We start from the raw sequence: 23,131 nt of genomic DNA on the forward strand, positions 1-23,131 counted from the left end.
GATTCCCAGGTAATACATACAAATATATACCCAATTGTGTACAATGGAGCGAGGGAAGCCATGCTCCAATGCCTCTTGTGTAGCACATGGCCATGGCCGTGAATTAGCAGCGCCTGGCCCTGTGTCGGTCTCTCGGTGCGGAGGCTTTCTGTCTTTGTTTCACCAAGGTGCCTTATGTAAGCATCTGTTCAACCACAACAGAATAGGAGGTGACATTACAAAAGCGCCGCTGCATGCGCTTTCCAAATACACCCACCCCAAATTTTTGACTTCAACTCAATTCATCATGCTTAACGAGCGGCTGACAGGATGAAGGCCGTCTGTCATCGCCGCCGAACGCTCGCCTGTTTCCAAACATCTCTTCTCACTATTTAGTCCAAAGTTTGTTCTTCTTCTTTGCCTTTTTTCCAGTACGGGGATTTGCACTTTGCCTTCTCACAAACCACAGACAAGGCTCTCCTGCCGGGGGTTAACAGACTTCTCAGCGGGGTGTCTTACAGATATTTAATGGAGATTTAGAATGAGTGTTGGTGGTCGTGGGGTTGGGGGGGCGGGCTAGTTTGCTCCCCTGGAGACACATTTTTGTGTCTTTTGTTTGTTTTTCTGGCAAATACATCCTATTATGCGGAAACAGAAGAGCTAGATATACAGTATTTATTATATATTGTAACAAAACCTAGCCTACATTTACATAGCAATGGGGGTGTAATAGTATGTATAGTAATAATAGTGTAGTATGCATGCCAGGCCCGTAGTTGGCGGCATTGCTACTTAGAGTTATTACTCTAATTATACTAATGAGGTACTGTTTCAATATCCAGCCATTCATTTTCTGTACCGCTTTCCTCACTAAGGTTGCGAGCATGCTGGAGCCTATCCCAGCAGTCTTCGGACCAGAGGCGGGGTACACCCTGGACTGGTCGCCAGCCAATCACAGGGCACATATAGACGTTAACATAATACGTTAACATATTGTGTTATAACATAACAAAAAAAGGTAGTAGCATAACGTTACATAAAATGTAACACAACATCAAATATAACACGACATAATAAACAACAATGCATGATGTAACGTGACCAATAACAAACATACCATGTGTTATAAACTAAGTAATACAGGAAGTAACATAACGGAACATAATAACATAACATAAACCCTCCATCCATTTTCTACCACTTATCCTCACGAGGATCGTGGGGGTATGCTGGAGCCTATCCCAGCTGTCTTCGGACGAGAGGCGGGGTACACCCTGGACTGGTGGCCAGCCAATCACAGGGCACATATAGACAAACAACCATTCACACTCACATTCATACCTATGGACAATTTGGAGTGGCCAATTAACCTAGCATGTTTTTGGAATGTGGGAGGAAACCGGAGTACCCGGAGAAAACCCACGCATGCACGGGGAGAACATGCAAACTCCACACAGAGATAGCCGAGCAGGGAATCGAACCCGGGTCTACTCGCTGTATCCACCGTGCAGCCCAGGTATGTCAATATGCAAAGTGAAATTATGGAAACGATGAACCGAGAGAAGTGTAATTGCACATCCACTACAGTTGGTGGCAGTCATGCCCTCATTGTCAGGGTGTGCCCAGGGAGTATTCTTACTCTATGGGGTAGGGCAGGGGTGCCCATTATTTCCAGCTACCAGACGATCTCTACTCATTACAATTTTAAAGACAAATGATACTATTTATAGTCGTGGCAGAGAGTGGAAGGGATGTCAAATGTTTTCCTCTTCCTTAGGGAAGCATAACAGAAAATAATTGCGACCCAGCGGTGCCGCCCCATGCACATTCTTGCTATGGCTAATGGACACGGAGGAATCTGACATGATTCTAGACTATAAAGCGTCAATGTTTGCGCAAACCCAAAGGGAAAGTTAGATTGTTGAGAAATGTTGGATACTTGCATCAAGTGTGTCCTCGTTTATCACCAGCATGCCCATATTTTTGGTCAGCAGTTTGCAGGAATGTCCTATGGCAGGAAAAGAAAAGCAAAGCATTACAATACATTTCCAAACACAAATCAAATATAGTACATCATGTACACTTTTCATTCATATTTTAGCATTTATATCTATACAATTCTCATTATTCAAAGAAAATGTAAGCAATTCATTCATATTTTAAAATATATCCATCTATTTTCTATGCCGCTTTTCCTCACTACGGTTGCGAGTATCCCAGCTGTCTTTGGGCAAGACAAGAAAAAAACATGTTTTGGGAATGTGGGAGGAAACCGGAGTACCCAGAGAAAACACACAGAGATTCGAACCCAGGTCTTCCCGATCTCCTGACTGTGTAGCCAACATGCTAACCACTCGTCCACCATGCGGCCTATTTTGAAATAAATATTAAAATATATTAAAACATCCATCCATTTTCTATGCCGCTCACCCTCACTAGGGTTACGGGCCTTCCTGATCTCCTGATTGTGATCCACTCTAACACCGTGCAGCTATATCAAAACATAAAAATATATATTAAAACTGGACATTCCCATATATTGTACTATATATGTACTGGTTCCCATTTATAGATGTTTCCAAAAAGCCACATAAGGTTTTAACACAAAACATTACAAAAATATATATTTCCCAATTTAACTGGACAATTAAGTACATTATATTATTTTAGCGGCTACACGGTGGACTGGTGGTTAGTGCGCAGGCCTCACAGCTAGGAGACCCGAGTTCCAATTTCATCTCTGTGTGGAGTTTGCATGTTCTCCCCGTGCATGCGTGGGTTTTCTCCGGGTACTCCGGTTTCCTCCCACATTCCAAAAACATGCTAGGTTAATTGGCCACTCCAAATTGTCCATAGGTATGAATGTGAGTGTGAATGGTTGTTTGTCTATATGTGCCCTGTGATTGGCTGGCCACCAGTCCAGGGTGTACCCCGCCTCTCGCCCCAAGACAGCTGGGATAGGCACCAGCACGACCCGCGACCCTCGTGAGGATAAGCAGTAGAAAATTAATGAATGAATATTATTTGAACCAAATGATTCATATCTTAGTTATTTCCAAAACACCTCCATCCATGACTATGCATTAGGTCGTATTATCTAGTATCACTTTGTCCAAAAATTCACGGAAAGTTTCAACGCAAACAGGAGCGAACATCACTGGCGGAATGTGTCTCCAACACGTTGTTTTGAAGGACGGCAGTTGAAACGCGAGTCTCGGGACATGACTAATGAGTTTGGTTTACAAGGGCTTGTCAGCTTCCTGTTTTAACAGGGAAGTCACAACTCTGAGTTACCTAACATGACTCTCTGGGGAGCCCCCCGAGCTCCCGGCTGGGACAGATGCTCAGGGTCACTGGCATGATGATGGAAGGGATAAGTGTCCCATTTGGGGGGGGGGATAAAAAGCATCAATCTTACAGCTTAACAACGTGAATATTTGCGGTCTTCGACACTTTGTTCCTATCTGAAAACAAATTGCCAGTCCTTAAAGGGGGTTACCACAAAGCTTGTGTTTTTTGGGTGGGTGTGGGTGTGTGGGTGGTATTTTCCCTCAGTGAAAACGAGATAAGACACACACTGGAAACAAGAGTGAAAAACAAACACGACTGAGGTCTGGTGCTGGGAGATTGTTTTTAGAAGTAGAAGAAGTGCAAATGTCCAAAATGTTGGAAAATGTGTGGCAACGCCCCCCCCCCCTCCCCCCATCCCAACGCCGTCTCTGCTCCCCATCCGCTGCTGTCACGGCCCCATTTCCGTGTTTACCTTCAGCTCATTTGACGGCCGCCCGGACAGAGAATGTTGCATTCCTGGCCTGTCATCTTTTCAAGCGGAACTAAACTGCGTTCCCGCAGGACTTGGGGGTGTTGGGGGGGGGGGGGGGGGGGGGGGGGGGTGCAACAACGACATTCACGTCCAGGACGTCTTGGCGTTACAACAATTAGGGCGTCGTGACATTTGACCCGCAGAGGGTACTCAAGGCAGACACTACAAACGCCAGGGAGTCAAAGCGGTGACAAATCTGCCAAAGACTATCATCATCTCTTTGCTGTGCGATGACCACAATGTATCCCACCAAGCATCGCACCGTGGCTTTTTTCTTGTTGTTGTAGTTCAACAATTCATCTACCGCTGGGGGGGTGCTGGAGCCTATCCCAGCTGTGTTCAGGCGAGAGGCACACTGAACTGGTTGCCAGCCAATCACAGGGCACATATAGACAAACAACCATTCACACTCACATTCATACCTATGGACAATTTGGAGTGGCCAATTAACCTAGCATGTTTTTGGAATGTGGGAGGAAATCGGAGTACCCGGAGAAAACCCACGCATGCACGGGGAGAACATGCAAACGCCACACAGAGATGACCGAGGGTGGAATTGAACTCGGGTCTCCTAGAGGCCTGTGTGCTAACCACTCGTCCGCCGTGCAGCTCCATAATATATTATTCATTCATTTTCTACCGCTTATCCTCACGAGGGTCGTGGGGGTGCTGGAGCCTATCCCAGCTGTCTTTAAGCGAGAGGCGGGGTACACCCTGGACTGGTGGGGAGAGCATGCAAACTCCTCCTCCAAGGGAGGAATCGAACTCAGAATTTCCCGATCTTCTGACTGTGTGGCCTACATGCTAACCACTTTTCCACTGTGTGAAACAACCATTCATTCATTCATTGATTTATTTTCTACCGCTTATCCTCACGAGGGTGCTGGAGCCTATCCCAGCTGTATTGGGGCGAGAGGCGGGGTACACCCTGGACTGGTGGCCAGCCAATCACAGGGCACATATAGACAAACAACCATTCACACTCACATTCATACCTATGGACAATTTGAAGTGGCCAATTAACCTAGCATGTTTTTGGAATGTGGGAGGAAACCGGAGTACCCGGAGAAAACCCACGCATGCACCGGGAGAACATGCAAACTCCAGAATGGAATTGAACCCGCGTCTCCTAGCGCTCTACCCACACCACCGCCGTGCAGCCCCTAGTTCAAGAATGCTGTTCATTTTTAAAAAAGCAAAGAAAAATGTTGTTTTCCTGATTTTCCAAATCATTCGTATACATTTCTGCAAATGACTTCCCAACAGCAAGCACTTTGCCTCCATGGAGTTCTGGCTCTGACCGGTCCAGATCGTTACGTACTTTGGACCAACAGCGCTGGGAGTGCGTCCCAGCGCAAACAGCGCAGCGAGCCAACCACTCCGATGCTGTCAGAGTCGCTATTGTACATGACGGCGCGATAGTGCCAGATGAGCGCCGCCCTCAAATAATGGCGGGTATTTACGGCACAGGTCGGATCAAACCGAGCCGTTTAAACGGCGTTGAGTTGAGTCAACACAGCTGGCTTCTGGATGATTTATGGCGTGCTGTGCCAAGTGTGGCGTTTGGGTGGTTCTAGACTTGTGAAAGTGGGCAAACTCAAGCCGGAGAGATCACCTTTCAGTTTGGAAAAAATATAAAAATGAAAGTCAATATTGAGAGGACATTTTACAGCAACATGTGGGCACAAAGGGCCGATTGAGCGTGCCCACAGTGGTAGGTACGGGCTCACACCGAGACACCTTAGATATCCTTTTTCCTGCCATCTTTGTTCATGTGTTGGCCGCTATAGTACCGGAGCTGCACAGTGAGCTGAAGTGTGGAACAAAATTTTCTGCAAGAGTCACTCATTTGCACTTCTAACACTTTCTGTGAGGCCAAAACGCCCCGAGGGGAACCAGACCCGACTGCTTGTGTACATGTGCATGTTATTTACTTCATGTCAGGAAGGGCGGATCATATATCAACGTGTGGGACATACAGCTTGTCTTTTTAGTCAGTCTTAGTGGCTGGATAACCTTTAAAAGGTTTTAATACCGGGTTCAACATCTGTGCCCGAACGTAGGCAGCCGCAGACTGAGCAGCTTTTATTCTTTACGTGAAAACCACAATGAATGCAAACCACCTTGATGATGCAGTATGGTTTGCGTGGTGCTGCTTGGGAGGCAAGTCACCTCACATTAGGACTTCAATGCATTAAACATTCTTAAAAAGGTCTCATAGTGTACCATTTTTCAACATATTTTAGCCTCACAGGTCCCATGTAGTGTCCTGGTAAAAGATGCTATATATCAAATACAATGATGTGGAGGACACAAACCATAGCAATGATAGCAGAGTCTTGAACCAGTCATGATGTGCTATATATATCACTATATTGACACGCACTATGGTACCCATTATGGCATTGGATGCTCATATCACTGAGTACTTCGGTACGAGGTGCATTATTAAAAAAACAAAAAAAACTAACTGTATTTGGAAAGCAGGAAGTGAACAAATGCAACAGTTACTGATTGTAAAAGTACCAGATGGAGGGGTAGGATTTAATAAGCTTTGCTTCTTGGAACTGTGAACTGATTATGTGATGCATTCAATTGTAATCTGATGCATGTTGAAATGAAATAAAACCATGACCAACTCTAGCATAGCTATGTGACCCATGGGGTTAACATTCTACTCACATTTTATCAGCAGCGTGATACGAGGTTAGCCAGTTAGAAAACAAAATAATCTAACTTACAGCTTCCATGTCTGTAGCTGAATCATGGCTAGTTGGCATAGCTTCGGGATTTATTTTAAGATGTGTAGCAAAGCCTGCTGGGTGCACTGATGTGCACACCTGTCGTATCAAACAGACGCAAAACCTGAGACCATGAGGTAGTCCAACTTCCATTCTGTGGGATTTTTCACCTATAGATACAATAAATACCTAAAAATGTCATCCAATACTTCTCTACAAGAGAGGAGAAATATGATCTCAGGGAAGAAGTACATTTGAAACACTTCTATGCTAGGACTATGTTATGCTAGCCATAGCATTTCAGCATTTCAGTCCTACCCCTCCATCTGGTACTTTTACAATCAGTAACTGTTACATTTGTTTACTTCCTGCTTTCCATAATACAGTTTAAGGTTGTTGCTGTTGTTGTTTTTTTTAAAATAATGTACCTCGTACTGAAGTACGAGTGTGTTCTTGGAGTGAATGTTAGTCAAAGGCGGTATCATGTCCATGAGGAAGGAGGTATTCCCCCAAAAAGTGAGTATTTAAGTCAGTTTATTGCTCTAAGGACACATCTTGCTGTTAAAAATGCATTCTAAAAAAATTAATCAGATTAATCACAACGGGCAGATTAATTAATCGTGATTAATCACCATTCACATATATTTTTTTATGTATTAACACAGAGGTGGGCCAAGTATGGTCGCACATACGGTCCACCAAGCATTTGAATCCGGCCCGCCAGTTGCTTCTAAAGTAAAATGTCATCACAGTGAAGAAACCACCTTCAAACAAACCAAAAGGACTTTTAGGCATTTTTACCGATGTTGATGGCCGTCTCCTGCTTGTCCCCGGTCAGGATCCAGATCTTGATGTCAGCCTTCATCAGAGTCTCTATGGTTTCGGGCACCTTATCTTGGAGCTTGTCCTCGATGGCGGTGGCCCCCAACAACTGCAGATTCTGCATCAAAAGAAGGGTTTCAAGAAATAAGTCATGGAGATCTGATCAGTGCTCATAGTAGCTTAAGGCTCTTTTGTTGCATCTTGTTAGAATTACTTTTCAGAGGTTATTAATGGACAAGGAGATCACTTGGATCAGGATTTCAGCCCCCCAGTCAGGGTGGGACCATGCTGAGGACCAGGTCAAGTCAGGCCACAACATAAAACATGTCAGTGATGAATTGGTGCATCACCTTAGCCTGTCCATACGGTCGGTCTTTAACATGGTCATTTGTTAATATAATGACTGTATCAGCAGTCAGGAACTCCAGGAAGACTGATGGCTGCTTTGTGCTTGAATACGGCCTATTCATAGTAAAAACAAATATGCACATTAAAGTAAATTGTACTTATTGTAGACCTAATTCATCGCCAAACATAAACATGGCTAAATTAATGAATCAAATGACTTCACACCACAAGAAGTTGAGTATGTGAGCCTACGGTGCTAAATAATAACTCAAATGCGCCACCTTGTGGTTTTTTTATGTACTGTATACTGTCTGGTCTACTAATGGACTACTGTGTTGCATGTATACTCATTGGCAACCCAATACTACGCTCTTGCCCACTAAGCAGTACATGTTACATTTTCCCCCGTGGAAAACTTTCATGTTTATTCTATGATAGACGACTCCCATTTGTGTGAGTGGGGGGAGGTTGTGGAGAAAAGTGCCAAGTGGGTGATTTACGAGCGCGCCTTGCTGTGTTTGACTAGTGCTTCCACTGGACCCACCACACACAGAAACTACCTGTGGCCACAGCTTCTCATCTCACCATTTTTTTTCCAGATATTTGTGTGTGATTACATTGGCCACACTGGTGAGTCAGGTGGCTTTTATCTGGCGTGGACGTACAAAGCTTCCAAACATACGCTCCAGTTATGGCTTGGAATGAATCGAGTTCAAGCTGGGGATTGGGGATTGGGCTTTGTGTGTGTTTGTACAAGAAGGTGTTCGATGCAGCAAAAAGTCAGACCTTCTCGATTAGCTCGTAGCTCTCCTCCAGCTTGAGGGCTCGGTTCTGCAGGGAGGTGCTAGCTCGGTGGTGTAGCTCCTGCCACTGCTGATAGGACGACTCGCTGATGTCCGCCACGGCAAAGCAAAGTGTGCGTAGCCCTGGATGACCATAATAACAACATGCTGAGTATCAACGATGAACCATCATCATTTGCTATCATAGCTTTAAGCATGCGACTTGTACTCACAGATAACTGGCTTGTGGGGTCATTACATTCATATTTCAGAATTCAGCACATATTTGGTACTGGACTATAAACTAGTATATAATAGGTATATATAGTAATGATATTACTGTACTGAGTTTTTATTTATCATATGAATATTGTATAATATTACAGAAATAACAAAGTAATACCACTTGGACAGTATCAATTAAAACTGAGCACTATTGTCTTTATTAATTTAATAACATTTATTATTATTATCAAAATGATCATATTGTAAAGCAAGATTATACAGTTATGCAGTTTTACACAATTATTGAATTTGATCTTTAATTTGAAAAAAAAATAAATATATATATATATATAATATAAAAATAAAATAAATAAATAAAATAAAATAAAATAAAAAATATATATATATATATATATTAAATGTTTGGGAACATGGTCTCTATTATTATTACAGGAAAAAGCCAAAAGAAACATTTATATATATCTCTATTATTATTATTATTATTATATTATATTATTATTTTCTGTAATAATAATAATGACCATGTTCCCAAACATTTTATAAAATTAAATAAAGTGGAATATTTAAGAATTAAATAAATCAGAATAAATAACATATATAAATACAACTTGAACATTTAAGTTCAATTAAAAATATAACAAATAATATGTTATAATAATTCTATTGTTGTTATTAATATTAATGTGGATTATTTATATGATATATTATTACTAATATATAATAAATACAATTTAATAGTAAAATGTTGAAAACATCTGAACCGATAAAAAATATTTTGTTTAGCATTTTGTATATTTATTGATAAGCTGGTTGGAATTTTTGTCAATACTGTACAGTATTTATAATATTTGATGTTATATTTAGCCCACGGTCTACACTCCTACTGACGTTGTACCAGTAAATGTCACTAGGGGGCAGTATTGGCACAGAGCAGACAAAATCCTTAAAATGCATTTCTATCTATTTAGGTGAAGACTTTCTAAGGATTTTAAGTTTGACTATCCCGACCACGATGATAAATAAAACAAAGTGTATTTTACTGTACGCCACCAGGGGGCAACGTTGATTCACTCACCCTCAGTGGCAAACTGCTCCAGATGCTTCAGCGTGATCTCTTTGTACCGAGAACTGTCCGCCAGTCTGTCGTAAATCACTGTGTCCTGAGAACAAACACACACGCACACACACGCTTTGACGAGTGACACCCAGATAAGTCATTTATTCTCAGATAACCACATGCTGTCTAATAACACTGAACAGCCGTGCATCTCTGTTGTTTTTGTGTTTCTAGAAGGCACCCTGACAAGAGCAAATAAGGAAATGAGTTTTCGGGCGGGCGGGTGTTGCCATGGTGACAGACACTCACGGCTCCTTTGCAGTAGAGGCGGATCTTTCCGGATGGTGTCCGCATGATGACTGACATTCTCTTCCTGGCACTGTGGGGGAGAGAGGGGGAGAGAGAGGGAGAGAGAGAAGGTGTCGCACGGTGAGGTGTTACAGTTGACAAATTATCACGCACAGCTTGAGCATGCGGCGGCTAAAATTGGACGATATGGAGGAAGGTAACACCTCACTGCTGGAAACCGTCACAGACTGCTGAAAAAAATACTTTAGTATCAAAAAAGCCAAACTTTGCTGTCAACTAGTCAGCTACAGACAACAAACAAGCTAACCTAGCATGATGTTGCTGTTAAAATGCAAGTGCAATGTTAGCACTGTAGCGTAAGTAGCTGTGCTAGTATTGCTAACATTTATGTCCTGCCCCACGTTTTAATAATAGTAATATTTCTGGATAATACAACTATTTAGGACTGAATATAATTTTTTTTAGCATCTTAGCCTTTAAATATAGAAAAAACATCACAAAACCAAAAATGTAGATAAATAATTTCTATTAGAAATAATACTAGAAAAATTATTCTAAAAATAATAATAATTATTAAATAATAGAACATTATTTTTATTATAAATAATAATAGAAAAAATATTTTAAAATAATTATAATTATTAAATAATGGAAAATTATTTCTATTAGAAATAATAATAGAAAAAAATTCTAAAATAATAATAATTATTAAATAATAGAACATTATTTTTATTAGAAATAATGAAAATTTTATTTTAAAATAATTATAATTAATAAATAATGGAAAATTATTTCTATCAGAAATAATAATAGAAAAAATATTCTAAAATAATAATTATTAAATAATAGAAAATTATTTCTATTAGAAATAATAATAGAAAAAATATTCTAAAATAATAATTATTAAATAATAGAAAATTATTTCTATTAGAAATAATTTCTAAAATAAATTCAAAAATAATTTTAATTTCTATTATTTCTATTAGAAAAATCAATAATCCCTGAGAAATAGAGGGCATGGAGTCCTTTTCAGACTTTGAACTACATGTGATATTCCTCAATTTAACTTTATTATGCATATTTCACCTTAGTCACCCTTTAGTCATTTACATAAAATTCATAATTAATGTGTGCTGATGGCCTGTTTGGATAGCTACTGCACATGCTCAGTGCATCAACATTAAAATAAATAACCTTGTACCTTGTAAACTCCAGCACGTGAAGCAGCTCATACTTCTCCTCGTTCCCCAGCTAAAAAAACATCACAAACACAGAGTCAAATGACGACAAAGACAAAGAATGATTCCACAATCCGCCTTATACGTGTTTTAGCAGCTGCCTGCACCGAGCTGATGTTGGACGAACAGCCAGGTGGGATTCAATTAACTTCCCTAATGAAATGAACGGCAAGGTACACAGCCCAATGATTAAGCAGAGCAGAGCTAAGCGGCGGGTCTTAATGAAGCTGGAGTGTCTTCTGGAGATGCAATGTTCTGAAAGACGGGAACTGGCTATGACCTCTCTGCCTCCGAGTGTGACCATCAGGTTAGCTAATTACAGCAACAACAGGATGGATGACCTACACTACACATACACACAATACACACACTGCAACACTCGAGCTCTCAAGAAATGATGTTTTTTTTCTTGAACAGAACCATGCAAATAACTGCTGAGTCCTATTTGAAAATGGTACATCCATTTGTTTCTATTTATACATATTTGCAAATATACAATCGAAAGCATGTGCAATTAATCTATGAATACATTTCAACAACAATTCTGTAAGAAAACAAGGAACTGCAAAAATTGCACACCTGAGGCTCAGAGCTAAACCTCGTCCCTTTCAAATGGAAATGTCAACTCTAACAAAAAAAAACCTCTCCAAAAACCTCTCCCAAAATGCTAAAATAGCAGCTAAAATAGAAGGGAACCTCGCTCCATTCATTTTCCAATAGTCTGTGTTGTAGATGAAAACAGTATTAAATACAAACAATAAATTAAATACACTCTAATGTCTCTGGGAGACATTTAGGCTTCATAGGATGCTGAGGTGTTACATTATAGGTCTATCTTTTCCAGCAAAGGGAATCTAACTCCATTCAGTTTCCATCAGTGGGTATCATAGATTCGGTTCCTAATACAATTATATTAACATTGGCAGACATTTATGCAGTAAACAATTTCTACTGTATGGGAAGATGCTGAAGTATTATTCACAGGCTAATATTTCCAGCCAAGGGAACGTCATTCCATTCACTTCCCATCAGTCTGTATCATAGATCTGGTAAATATCACAATTATATGAATATATGTTAAAGACAGGGCGGCACGGCGGTCTAGTGGTTTAGCGCGCAGACCTCACAGCTAGGAGACTAGGGTTCAATTCCACCCTGCTAGGTTAATTGGCCACTCCAAATTGTTCATAGGTATGAATGTGAGTGTGAATGGTTGTTTGTCTATATGTGCCCTGTGATTGGCTGGCCACCAGTCCAGGGTGTACCCCGCCTCTCACCCAAAGACAGCTGGGATAGGCTCCAGCACCCCCGCGACCCTCATGAGGAAAAAGCGGTAGAAAATGAATGAATGAATGAATGAATGAATGTTACAGACATTTATGTAATAAATATGTTCCACGGTATGGGAAGATGCTGAAGGCTAACATTTTCAGCCCAGGGAACCCAACTCTATTCACTTTCCATCAGTCTGTATCAATCGGAAACGTGTGTAATATTGCAATAATATTAATATGTCTGGAAATATTTAGTCAGCAAACCAGGTGTGCTATATATATCACTATATTGACACTTACTATGGTACCCATTGTGTCATTGGATGCTCATATCACCGAGTACTTCGGTACGAGGTACATTATTAAAAAAAAACAAACCTTAAACTATATTAGGAAAGCAGGAAGTGAACAAATGTAACAGTTCGTGATTGTAAAAGTACCAGATGGAGGGGTAGGATTTAATAAGCTTTGCTTCTTCCTACTCCTTTTGGACATGTGGAACTGGGAACTGATTATGGGATGCATTCAATTGTAATCTGATGTTCAAATGAAATTAAACCATTACCATTACCATCATATGAAACTTTGGAGTCAATGAACTTATTGGTAAATGATCAGGAAGCAAATCAGTCGAGCCTGAATTGCATGTAAACTCACCATTTCCACAATGACGCTGTCTGGGGTTCTACCCGAAAACACAAAACCCAGGTTCCGTGCAGCTCTCACCAAAGCACCTTCATCTGAAAGAAAACATAGAGAGAAAATGTAAATATTAGAGACCAAAACCCCAGATATATTTTTTTCCTAACAAGGGTAGCATTTGCAGGCCAGGTATCTTGGAGGAAGCTGCAGGGCGACACAAAGCTATCTTTTTTTTTTTTTTCTTTTTACAGTTCACTTAACAAGCTCATCCCCCATTTTGCTTTCAAAGCCCAAAGCGCCTCACAAGCAGGATTGTTGTACGCAATCAGGCACAAAATAAGCAGAATGTCACATGAAGTAACAGCACTTATTAAAAGGCAATTTTATTTGTTTATACAAAGATATATGTCACAGTTATATATATATGTATGATGTGGCATATTATTATATACAGCTACAATCTAGTTGCGTGTTTCAAGACGAGTCAATGCGAGTTGCAACAATTCCTATTCTTTTTTTGGAACGAGGGCCCACTCAGTGTTTACATTTGGAGCAGCAAACAAATGCCTCAAGGGATGGTGGCATTTTGCAATTCCATTAAGACTGTCCCTTTACTTTATTTATATATTTATTTTACATCATTTACATAATTCTGCTGCTTGCGGCAGTATTGCGCTTTAAACGCAATACTAGGAACATGAAAAAGTCTGGATGTTTCTATTACCATAATAACAATGACAGTAATAAAAAAAAAGTATAATAAAAAATGATAACAACAATAATAATTATCACCATCATCGTCATCATTTTTAGTTGCAGTAGTAAAATGTGACACCATGATTCCTGTATTACAAAATATATGCTAGTAATTTACAGACCGCTGCTTAGTGATAATGTAAATATAATAATTACAAAAAAAACAATAATTCTCACCATTATTATTACATATGTGTGATCATTTGTCATTATAATTAGTAGTAATAATAAAAAAAATTGTAATAATAATTTTATTTTTAAATTTAATTAAATGTGGCATCATTATTTCTAAATTTACTCCATATTATTATTCTTTTTTATTTTATTAATTTACATAATCATGTATGTACTGCTGCTAGGGGCAGCATTTTTTTTTTTGCACTTTTTGGGAATTTTGCCCATCATTCCCAATCCTTATGTGACACATGAACACATTTATTTCCCTTTTCTGTAAATTATAACACAAGAAAATGAGTTAACATGAGCTAGCTTACAATGCACGTCATCGAGATACACGTATTTCCACATATTTTTCTTGGTGCAATGATACATACTTATGCTAGTTCCGTCTACAACAGCGATATAGATACAGCGACAACACTTACGATCTCCACTCTCCTTGGGATGGCCGTGTCTCTCAGCACAAGGCGTGAGTTCCAGTTCTCAGGTAAAAAATGCTGACGGCAAACGAGCATCTTGTTGAGTCTTTGTAGCAAAATTGATAGCTAGGTATCCACTCTTCTGTGAGTGAATGATGCATAGACGAGCGGCTAGCGAGGTGCCGTATTAGTCCGGCAGATAAAAATACTTTTTCATATTAGCTGCTACAATAACAATATCTGTGTAGCTTTGTTAATATGCAAGTCATGTTATGTAAATGGAACACGGTTAGCATTTTAAAAAGTTTTTTTTTATGAGCGCTTTAGCGTCAAAATACGTATTTCCCATGATGTACAATGTTAGCTAGCTCATATTAACTCATCTTCACAGAAAAAGGAAAGAAATATATGTTCATGTTTCACATAAGGATCGTGAATGATGGGCAAAATTCCCCAAAAAAGTGCAGTTCACTTTTAAAGGCAATGCAACAAGCAAAATGCTTTAAACATTTCATTAAAATTCAATTATTAAAATTCCCATATAACAATAATAGCTATTATTATTACTATTATTAGTAGTAGTACCAAGGCAATGCTGGAACAAGCAAAATGATGCATGTGTGTGATATTTACAATAATAATAATAATAATAATATCAGCTTTCTTCCTGTCATTTCTTATGATATACTATAAAATCTCATAGATCGGTGCACATAAGTGGACATTTTTCTATGTAATGACCCAAATGGGTATGATGAGGAAGGCACGGTGTACCTGGAGATGCCGCTTGGTAGGTGATTTTTCCATCATTGCGCTCGGGGACGGCGGTGTGGCAGATGGCCATCATGGTCATGAACTCCAGGATGACAGCAGCTGTCGGCTACAAAATGTAAAATAAAAAAAAGGAAAAGGCACTGCGACTGTGAATTTATTCTTCCACCCATCTTCTATGTCGCTCGTCCTCACGAGGGTCGCGGGTATGATGGAGTCTATTCCAGCTGACTTCGAACGAGAGGCGGGCTACACCCTGGACTGGTGGCCAGCCAATCACAGGGCACATATAGACAAACAACCATTCACACTCACATTCATACCTATGGACAATTTGGAGTCACCAATTAACTAAAGTGCATGTTTTTGGACACAAAATGAAAAAAATCCTCATGGAGAAAGAATCCATCATTGCACGCCTTCCTGTGCACCTTGTGTGGTTTTGCATCACCACTTAGAACCTTTTAGACAACATCAACAACAAATTGCTTGCCGCAAATCAATATTTCATAACAGAAAAGAGACACGTACTGTAGCTAAAGGTCTCACGGGTGCTTTAAAAGTCCTCATTTGTCTGGTATGGAATAGTCTCTGTCACTCAAACGCCTTCTAATGAGAACTTAATGGGCATCGAGGGTAATTAGTTCATCATTTCTTCAATAATTACTTATAATATCTGTTATATCTGTTAAGCTTTAAATCTGTTTTTAATGTCTTAACTTTTTATACCTGACCGCTGTGACCCCCCCCCCTCCGCTTTTACTCATGTTTTAACTGTGTATTAATGAATGAATGTTGTATTTTAACGTATCTTTTACGCTGTTTACTTGCTTTATTCAACTCCATTCTTCTGTAAAGTGTCTGAGTATTTTGAAAAGTGCGATACAAATAAAAGTTAAGGTTAAGAGTTAAGTTAAAAATAAATGATTATTATTATTATTATTAAGCCCTCGTCACACTAAGCACGAATCAGCACAAATGGAAAGCTGTTGGAATACCATAAGAATAATTAGAATGTAGTGACAGTGCAGTTAGAATAGCTTCTAATGCCTTTCGACATTTTTCCACTAATCCACCTCAAAAGTTTTGAGCATGCTCAAGAATGGGCTCTAATATATTGTCACAAATACAATGCACTTTTAAATATCCAGGAATTTTCATTCCGATTGCATTCTGGCACAAGAAATTAGCAGTCCATGTCAATGCCTGAAAGGTGCAAACCTTCTGTAATATGTAATATTCATTCTATAATATGCACGCCAGGCCAGGGGGCGGCGATGTTCCTTTATATAGAACAGGGGTCTCAAACACGCGGCCCGCGGGCCAAATGTGGCCCGCAGGACACTAGTTTGAGGCCCCCGCCTTGATATGAAAGTTTAATGTTAGTGCGGCCCGCGCAAGTTTGATATGGATGCTGTATGGTATCATGTACCCAGAAAAAATTATTACGTTTGATTCATGTTCATGCTAAAGGTTAAATAACTGTTAATAGTTATCCTCCCTATCCGTGTGGAAGTGGTAAGTTTTTGGCATTTAAGTTTAAAGGAAATAACTTGAAGGCTACCGTTTAGGTCGCTAGCTGTCTAGTTTGCGAGTTAGCATGTGTCTCAAGACCCTGCAGTTGCGCAATATGTTGTAAATAAAAAGAGTATAAATGTGACTATAGTCGTGTTTTGTCATGTCTACAGGGCTCTAATAGTGCTTTGTTCATTTTAATCTGAAAAAAATCATTTGTCTACCCACCAACTATATGTGCTTTCTTAAGTTTTTATTATTTGCCGTTTTATTATTATCATTATTATTATATTTATTTATTTATTACTGATTGATTTTCTTTATTCTTGATTTGTTTATTTATTTTTCATCTTATTTTGTGTAGAAAAATAAAAAGTAAGATATTTGAGAACAGTGGAATGTTTTATCAGAGCTTTTATTGTAGAAAATTGGAACCAAAGCAAAGTTTTTTCATTTTTCTGTTTTTAATAAATGCGTTTTTTTGTTGTTTTTTTTTTTTGGAAAACCTGATGCGACCCAGCCTCGCCCAGACCCTAGCTCCAGTGGCCCCCAGCTAAATAGAGTTTGAGACCCCTGATATAGAAGCACTATGCTCATGTCTTTCAGACAAAGCTATATGCTATATATTAAACTTGGATGGAACTAAATTTTCTTAAACTTAATAGTAACAAAACAGATATTATCATCATGGGTCCCAAAAACACCACAACACCCACCCATAACTTCTATCTTCAATTTGACAGCGCCACCCTCACTCCATCCCCGCTCATCCGCAACCTTGGTATCCTCCTGGACCCCCCCCCCCCCCTTTCATTTGAACCCCACATCAAACAGTTAACCCGGACTGCATTCTTCCATCTTAAGAACATAGCCCGACTCCGTCCATCACTTCCATTCTCTGCCGCTGAATCCCTGATCCATGCATTCATCACAGCCAGAATGGACTACTGGAACAGTATTCTTTACGGTACACCTTCCAAAACCCTCAACAAACTACAATATATTCAGAACCTCCTCACCTCCACCCGCTCCCATCAACACATTACCCCTGTCCTCCAAAACCTCCACTTGTTTCCGGTTCCCCAACGCATTCACTTCAAGGTTCTTCTCATCACCTACAAAGCCCTCCATGATCCGACCCCCCCATATGTCACAGACCTCCTCCATCCACACAATCCCCCGCGTCCCCTTCGCTCCTCAGACTCCAACCTCCTGGCACTCCCCTGTAAGACCAAGCTCCGAACCTGGGGAGACAGAGCCTTCTCCATCGCTGCCCCCGCCCTCTGGAACTCTTTGCCCCATTCACTCCGTGCTTGCCCTGACCTTCCCACCTTCAAAAAACAACTCAAAACCCACCTCTTTAAATCTGTTTTTAATGTCTAACTTTTTATATCTGACTGCTGTGCCCCCCCCCCCCCCCCGCTTTTACTCATGTTTTAACTGTGTATTAACCAATCAATGTTGTATTTTAACGTATCTTCTACTCTGTTTACTTGCTTTTATTCTCCATATAACTCCATTCTTCTATAAAGTGTCTTTGAGTATTTTGAAAAGCGCTATACAAATAAAATGTATTATTATTAAGATTGACCTCACAGCTAGGAGGACCAGGGTTCGATTCCACCCTTGGCCATCTCTGTGTGGAGTTTGCATGTTCTCCCCGTGCATGCGTGGGTTTTCTCCGGGTACTCCGGTTTCCTCCCACATTCCAAAAACATGCTAGGTTAATTAGCGACTCCAAATTGTCCATAGGTATGAATGTGAGTGTGAATGGTTGTTTGTCTATATGTGCCCTGTGATTGGCTGGCGACCAGTCCAGGGTGTACCCCGCCTCTCGCCCGAAGACAGCTGGGATAGGCTCCAGCACCCCCGCGACCCTCGTGAGGAAAAAGCGGTAGAAAATGAATGAATGAATTATGAATATTATTATATGAATGGCCTGGACATAACAGCTGTGTATTAAATGTACATTTTGCAGTCCACCATTGTTGTTTTGGTTGTGGTGTACTTATATGTGCACTACACTGAAAACGGAGAACGCGAGAAACCGTATTCTGATATCATCGACTAATCTTTTCAGTGTTTTTGATGGAAAACAATAATCCCATACTTGTGTTTTCCTTACCAAACAAAAGGGGGCCATTATTAAATCTGCTTGTCCGATGGTCCATGGCAACCCTGCTCTCTGACAAAATGAATAAAAGCAAATCAAAGGGTCTTTTGAAAATGAAAGTACACAGTTTCTATTATGGTCCAGGTGGCCATGAAAAAGCCCTCCGCCGCCACCCCCCTCCCGCTGCATCCTCCGAGTATGCTAATCTAGTTTGGTTTGGACAGGTAACCTCTGAAGGACGAGGAGCCTTTAGAGTGGAGAGAAGATGTCTGAAGGTTAAAGCCTCCAGCCAGGTTAGCATCTAGGCTGGTAATTATGACGTGAAGGGGCAGATTATGCAAATGAAGGTCTTGACAGGTTCAAGTCCAAAGAGATGATGGCGAGAGAATACCGTGTTGTCAGCAATAGACCCTGACCCTTGGCCTGCAGTGACTCCTGGGTCATCGCCCTCTGTCACAGCACCAGTGACGGATGCCCACTTAAGACCAGGCTGCTGTGGTAAAAGTTGGTGGTTCGAGGGAAAACGTGTCAACTGCATTTTCATCACAGTATATCTTCTCAAGCGACAATACTATAGAAAGTCAACTCGGGTATATAAGTAGAGGAGTCAGTACACAGTATATACAGCAGGGGTCTCAAACACGCGGCCCGCGGGCCAAATGTGGCCTGCAGGACACTAGTTTGAGGCCCCCGCCTTGATATGAAAGTTTAATGTTGCGGCCTGCACAAGTTTGATATGGATGCTGTATGGTATCATGTACCCAGAAAAAATGATTACGTTTGATTCATGTTCATGTTAAAGGTTAAATAACTGTTAATAGTTATCCTCCCTATCCGTGTGGAAGTGGTAAGTTTTTGGCCTTTTAAGTTTAAAGGAAATAACTTGAAGGCTACCGTTTAGGTCGCTAGCTCTCTAGTTTGCGAGTTAGCATGTGTCTCAAGACCCTGCAGTTGCGCAATATGTTGTAAATAAAAAGAGTATAAATGTGACTATAGTCGTGTTTTGTCATGTCTACAGGGCTCTAATAATGCTTTGTTCATTTTAATCTGAAAAAAATCATTTGTCTACCCACCAACTATATGTGCTTTCTTAAGTTTTTATTATTTGCCGTTTTATTATTATTATTATATTTATTTATTTATTACTGATTGATTGATTTTCTTTATTCTTGATTTGTTTATTTATTTTTCATCTTATTTTGTGTAGAAAAATAAAAAGTAAGATATTTGAGAACAGTGGAATTTTTTATCAGAGCTTTTCTTTTAGAAAATCGGAACCAAAGCAAAGTTTATTCATTTTTCTGTTTTTAATAAATGCGTTTTTGGGTTTTTTTTTGGGGAAAAAAGGCCCAGCCTCGCCCAGACCCTAGCTCCAGTGGCCCCCAGGTAAATTGAGTTTGAGACCCCTGATATACAGTATTTGCGATCCACATAACACAAGCGAGTAGGAGATAGAGCGCATGAGTGCTGTCATGGATGAAAGCACTGCGGTTCATTGTGGGGAAACACACATTCTAAGATGTCATGTGACACGGTAACGAGCCCCAACACACCTGACCAGCTGAATGGGAGTGGCCAGGTACGTCGGCATTATTTGTGTTCTTTCAGCACCACAGGAAACGATGCTCGATTCTCCAACATACTTACGTAGCTTACTTACGTAGCATGCTGGTAACCAGCAGGGGTCACATCGCCATGGACGCAGGTCACGTTTTATAGCTCATTAGCATGCTGGCTTCGGATAATTAGCATGAAGCAAAGGGGATACATACTAATTATTTAGATACTGGACTCTTACTATGGATGTTCGCTGTAAATAGAGTCATATCAAAATAAAAACTGCTTTCGAAACCCATGTGACTGATATCGGAAGCAATCCAAGTGGGAGCAGTCAAACTAATAGAGTATGCGATATTAAGATGCCGCATATACCCAGAGCAACAACAAAATTAATTAGCAGCAGGATTATTTCAAGACATGCAAACAGTGGTTGCTTGTGACAATTAGTACGGCGCCACACTCCAAAACCTGGCAATAGGATGATCCACTGTCTCTTCGTATACAAGACACCTGAACCGTCATGTACACGCCCCACGTGCATAAGCCCAGACTTGACTTACGTGATTACTTTGGAGGTTTTCCAGCAGGCTTGGGTCAACAAATCCAGACTCCTCTGACGAGTGTGTGCTGTGCCTGGAAAGACCACACACACGACCCAAGTCAAAACCAAAAAAAGGCACCGGAAAAAAGTACAGTACACCGGATACGGTAACCACTACAATAAGAAGAAGAACCTACAACAACAAGTAGAATAGGTCTTATGACAACATTTTTTAATATTTACATTTGAAAAGCTGCACTCAGGAAGGCAGTTTACATTATTAAATCACAAAACTATTCATCACATACCGAAATAGCTCTAAATTATTATTGTTAATTATTATATATTAATATTTTATTATATTATATATTATATTTTTATATATTATATATATATATATATAGAGAGAGAGAGAGAGAGAGAGAGGAGAGAGAGAGAGAGAGAGAGAGAGAGAGAGAGAGAGAGAGAGATAATATTATATTATATTAATTATTGTTATTAATGACTTTAATTCATAGTCAGATTTAGAATTTGGGTAACAGTTACAAGTGACTATTTTTAATCGTATATTTAAAATGTAACATCTTATGATTTCACCATCACAGTGTACTCCCTGTAAGTTGTTGTAGTCGAAATAATAATATAAAAATAATAAATATATACAAAAATATAATATAAAAAAAATAATAATAATTACAATAAAAATGTTGTATAGTTATTTTATTTAAAAAAATGATGATAATACAAATTATTTTAAATATTAAGTCTGACAAAGATCATGGATATATTTACATATTTATATTTTATATAATATTTACATATACAATATATACGCAAGTATCTCAAAATATTTTTTGAAATACTTGCGTATTATATATTATAGTAATATATATAATATTATAATAATAAGTAATATATAATATAGTAATAATAGTAATTATAGTAGTATAGTAATATTGAATGATACACAATTCGTATTGTGACTATATAAACTATTATTTCCGTAATTTTATGGTAAAAAATATGAATCCTAATTGAATAAAATATTATTTAAATTGTATTTGTATGAAGATGTTACAACCTACATAAATGTTATACCAATTATACCTTTTAAAAATAGTATAAAAAAAGGAAATATTGCACAACAACATTGTGCAACATGAAATAAATGAAATAAAAAGTATCAAAATTTGAGAAAAGTATTTAGTTGTAGTGTATTGTACGAGCAGTGGCACATATACAACTACATACGAGTACATCAAACAAAGCAAAGAGATCAGGACCACACAACAAGTTTCAAACTGGTCCGACCGGCCGTGCTGTGTGCCATTAGTGCTTATATTAGTGAGCAAGAGTGCAGTGCAGTAAATAAGACTATGCAAAAATACAAAAGCAGGTATGATACATTTGTGAAGGAAAGCCAAAATAATATTTTTGCGGCAACATTTGTCACAAGTATCATCCAAACATGAATAAATGATCAGAAACAAGATTAGTTTCTGACTAGCACCATAACCGTTTACCGTTATAGGGAATCATTCATGAGAGGAACACATTGATAATATCTGGCTAAGGAAGGCTAATAAAAAAAAAAAGATGTCTTTCATTATCCCTGCACCCGTGCGTCGGCTGCCTGGCTACGATCGATCCAGGCGTTCGGTGACGAACGGCGTCCTATAGATCAGGCTGACAGCAGCTTTGTGCCCGCCACTGCAAGCTTGATAGAAACATTCCCACCGGTGACTCGGTGACTGCCAGGGGCGGCCATAAGTCTTCTCAAGCCCTCAGAGGGCCTGCTGAGAGGCCCGGCGAACGGGCCACTCCCATCTGCGGTACGTGCAGGAGGGCCGTGTCGAGGGGCAGGAGTAGGAATATTGTGGAGATCATGGAGGGGTCACTTGGAAGATTTGTTGAAATGGAATTATGGATGCATTTTGACGAAGCTGAGATGCTAGCCTGACCGCTACTTTGCTGGGGAGGGGAGGGGCTTACTCTACATTTCCATGTGACATTAG

General features: G+C 39.7%; 1 protein-coding gene across 6 annotated transcripts in view; it reads right to left on the bottom strand.

Moving 5' to 3' along the window:
• Nucleotides 1–23,131, bottom strand: part of atp8a1 (ATPase phospholipid transporting 8A1) — a 142,035-nt gene that overhangs the window by 60,664 nt on the left and 58,240 nt on the right. For all 6 annotated transcript variants that reach the window (XR_009130231.1, XR_009130230.1, XR_009130232.1 and 3 more), the window contains 9 exons: nt 21,136–21,208; nt 15,391–15,496; nt 13,277–13,359; nt 11,309–11,358; nt 10,108–10,177; nt 9,817–9,901; nt 8,500–8,639; nt 7,345–7,483; nt 1,923–1,987 (listed from right to left, as the gene is read on the bottom strand). Coding sequence is in view for 3 of the 6 variants with exons in the window: in XM_058076633.1 (XP_057932616.1) it covers nt 1,923–1,987; nt 7,345–7,483; nt 8,500–8,639; nt 9,817–9,901; nt 10,108–10,177; nt 11,309–11,358; nt 13,277–13,359; nt 15,391–15,496; nt 21,136–21,208 (811 nt within the window). In the remaining 3 variants the exon portion in view is untranslated. The remainder of the gene's footprint in view (nt 1–1,922; nt 1,988–7,344; nt 7,484–8,499; nt 8,640–9,816; nt 9,902–10,107; nt 10,178–11,308; nt 11,359–13,276; nt 13,360–15,390; nt 15,497–21,135; nt 21,209–23,131) is intronic.

The sequence above is a fragment of the Doryrhamphus excisus genome, chromosome 6 (assembly GCF_030265055.1).
Source record: "Doryrhamphus excisus isolate RoL2022-K1 chromosome 6, RoL_Dexc_1.0, whole genome shotgun sequence".
NCBI lineage: Eukaryota > Metazoa > Chordata > Actinopteri > Syngnathiformes > Syngnathidae > Doryrhamphus > Doryrhamphus excisus.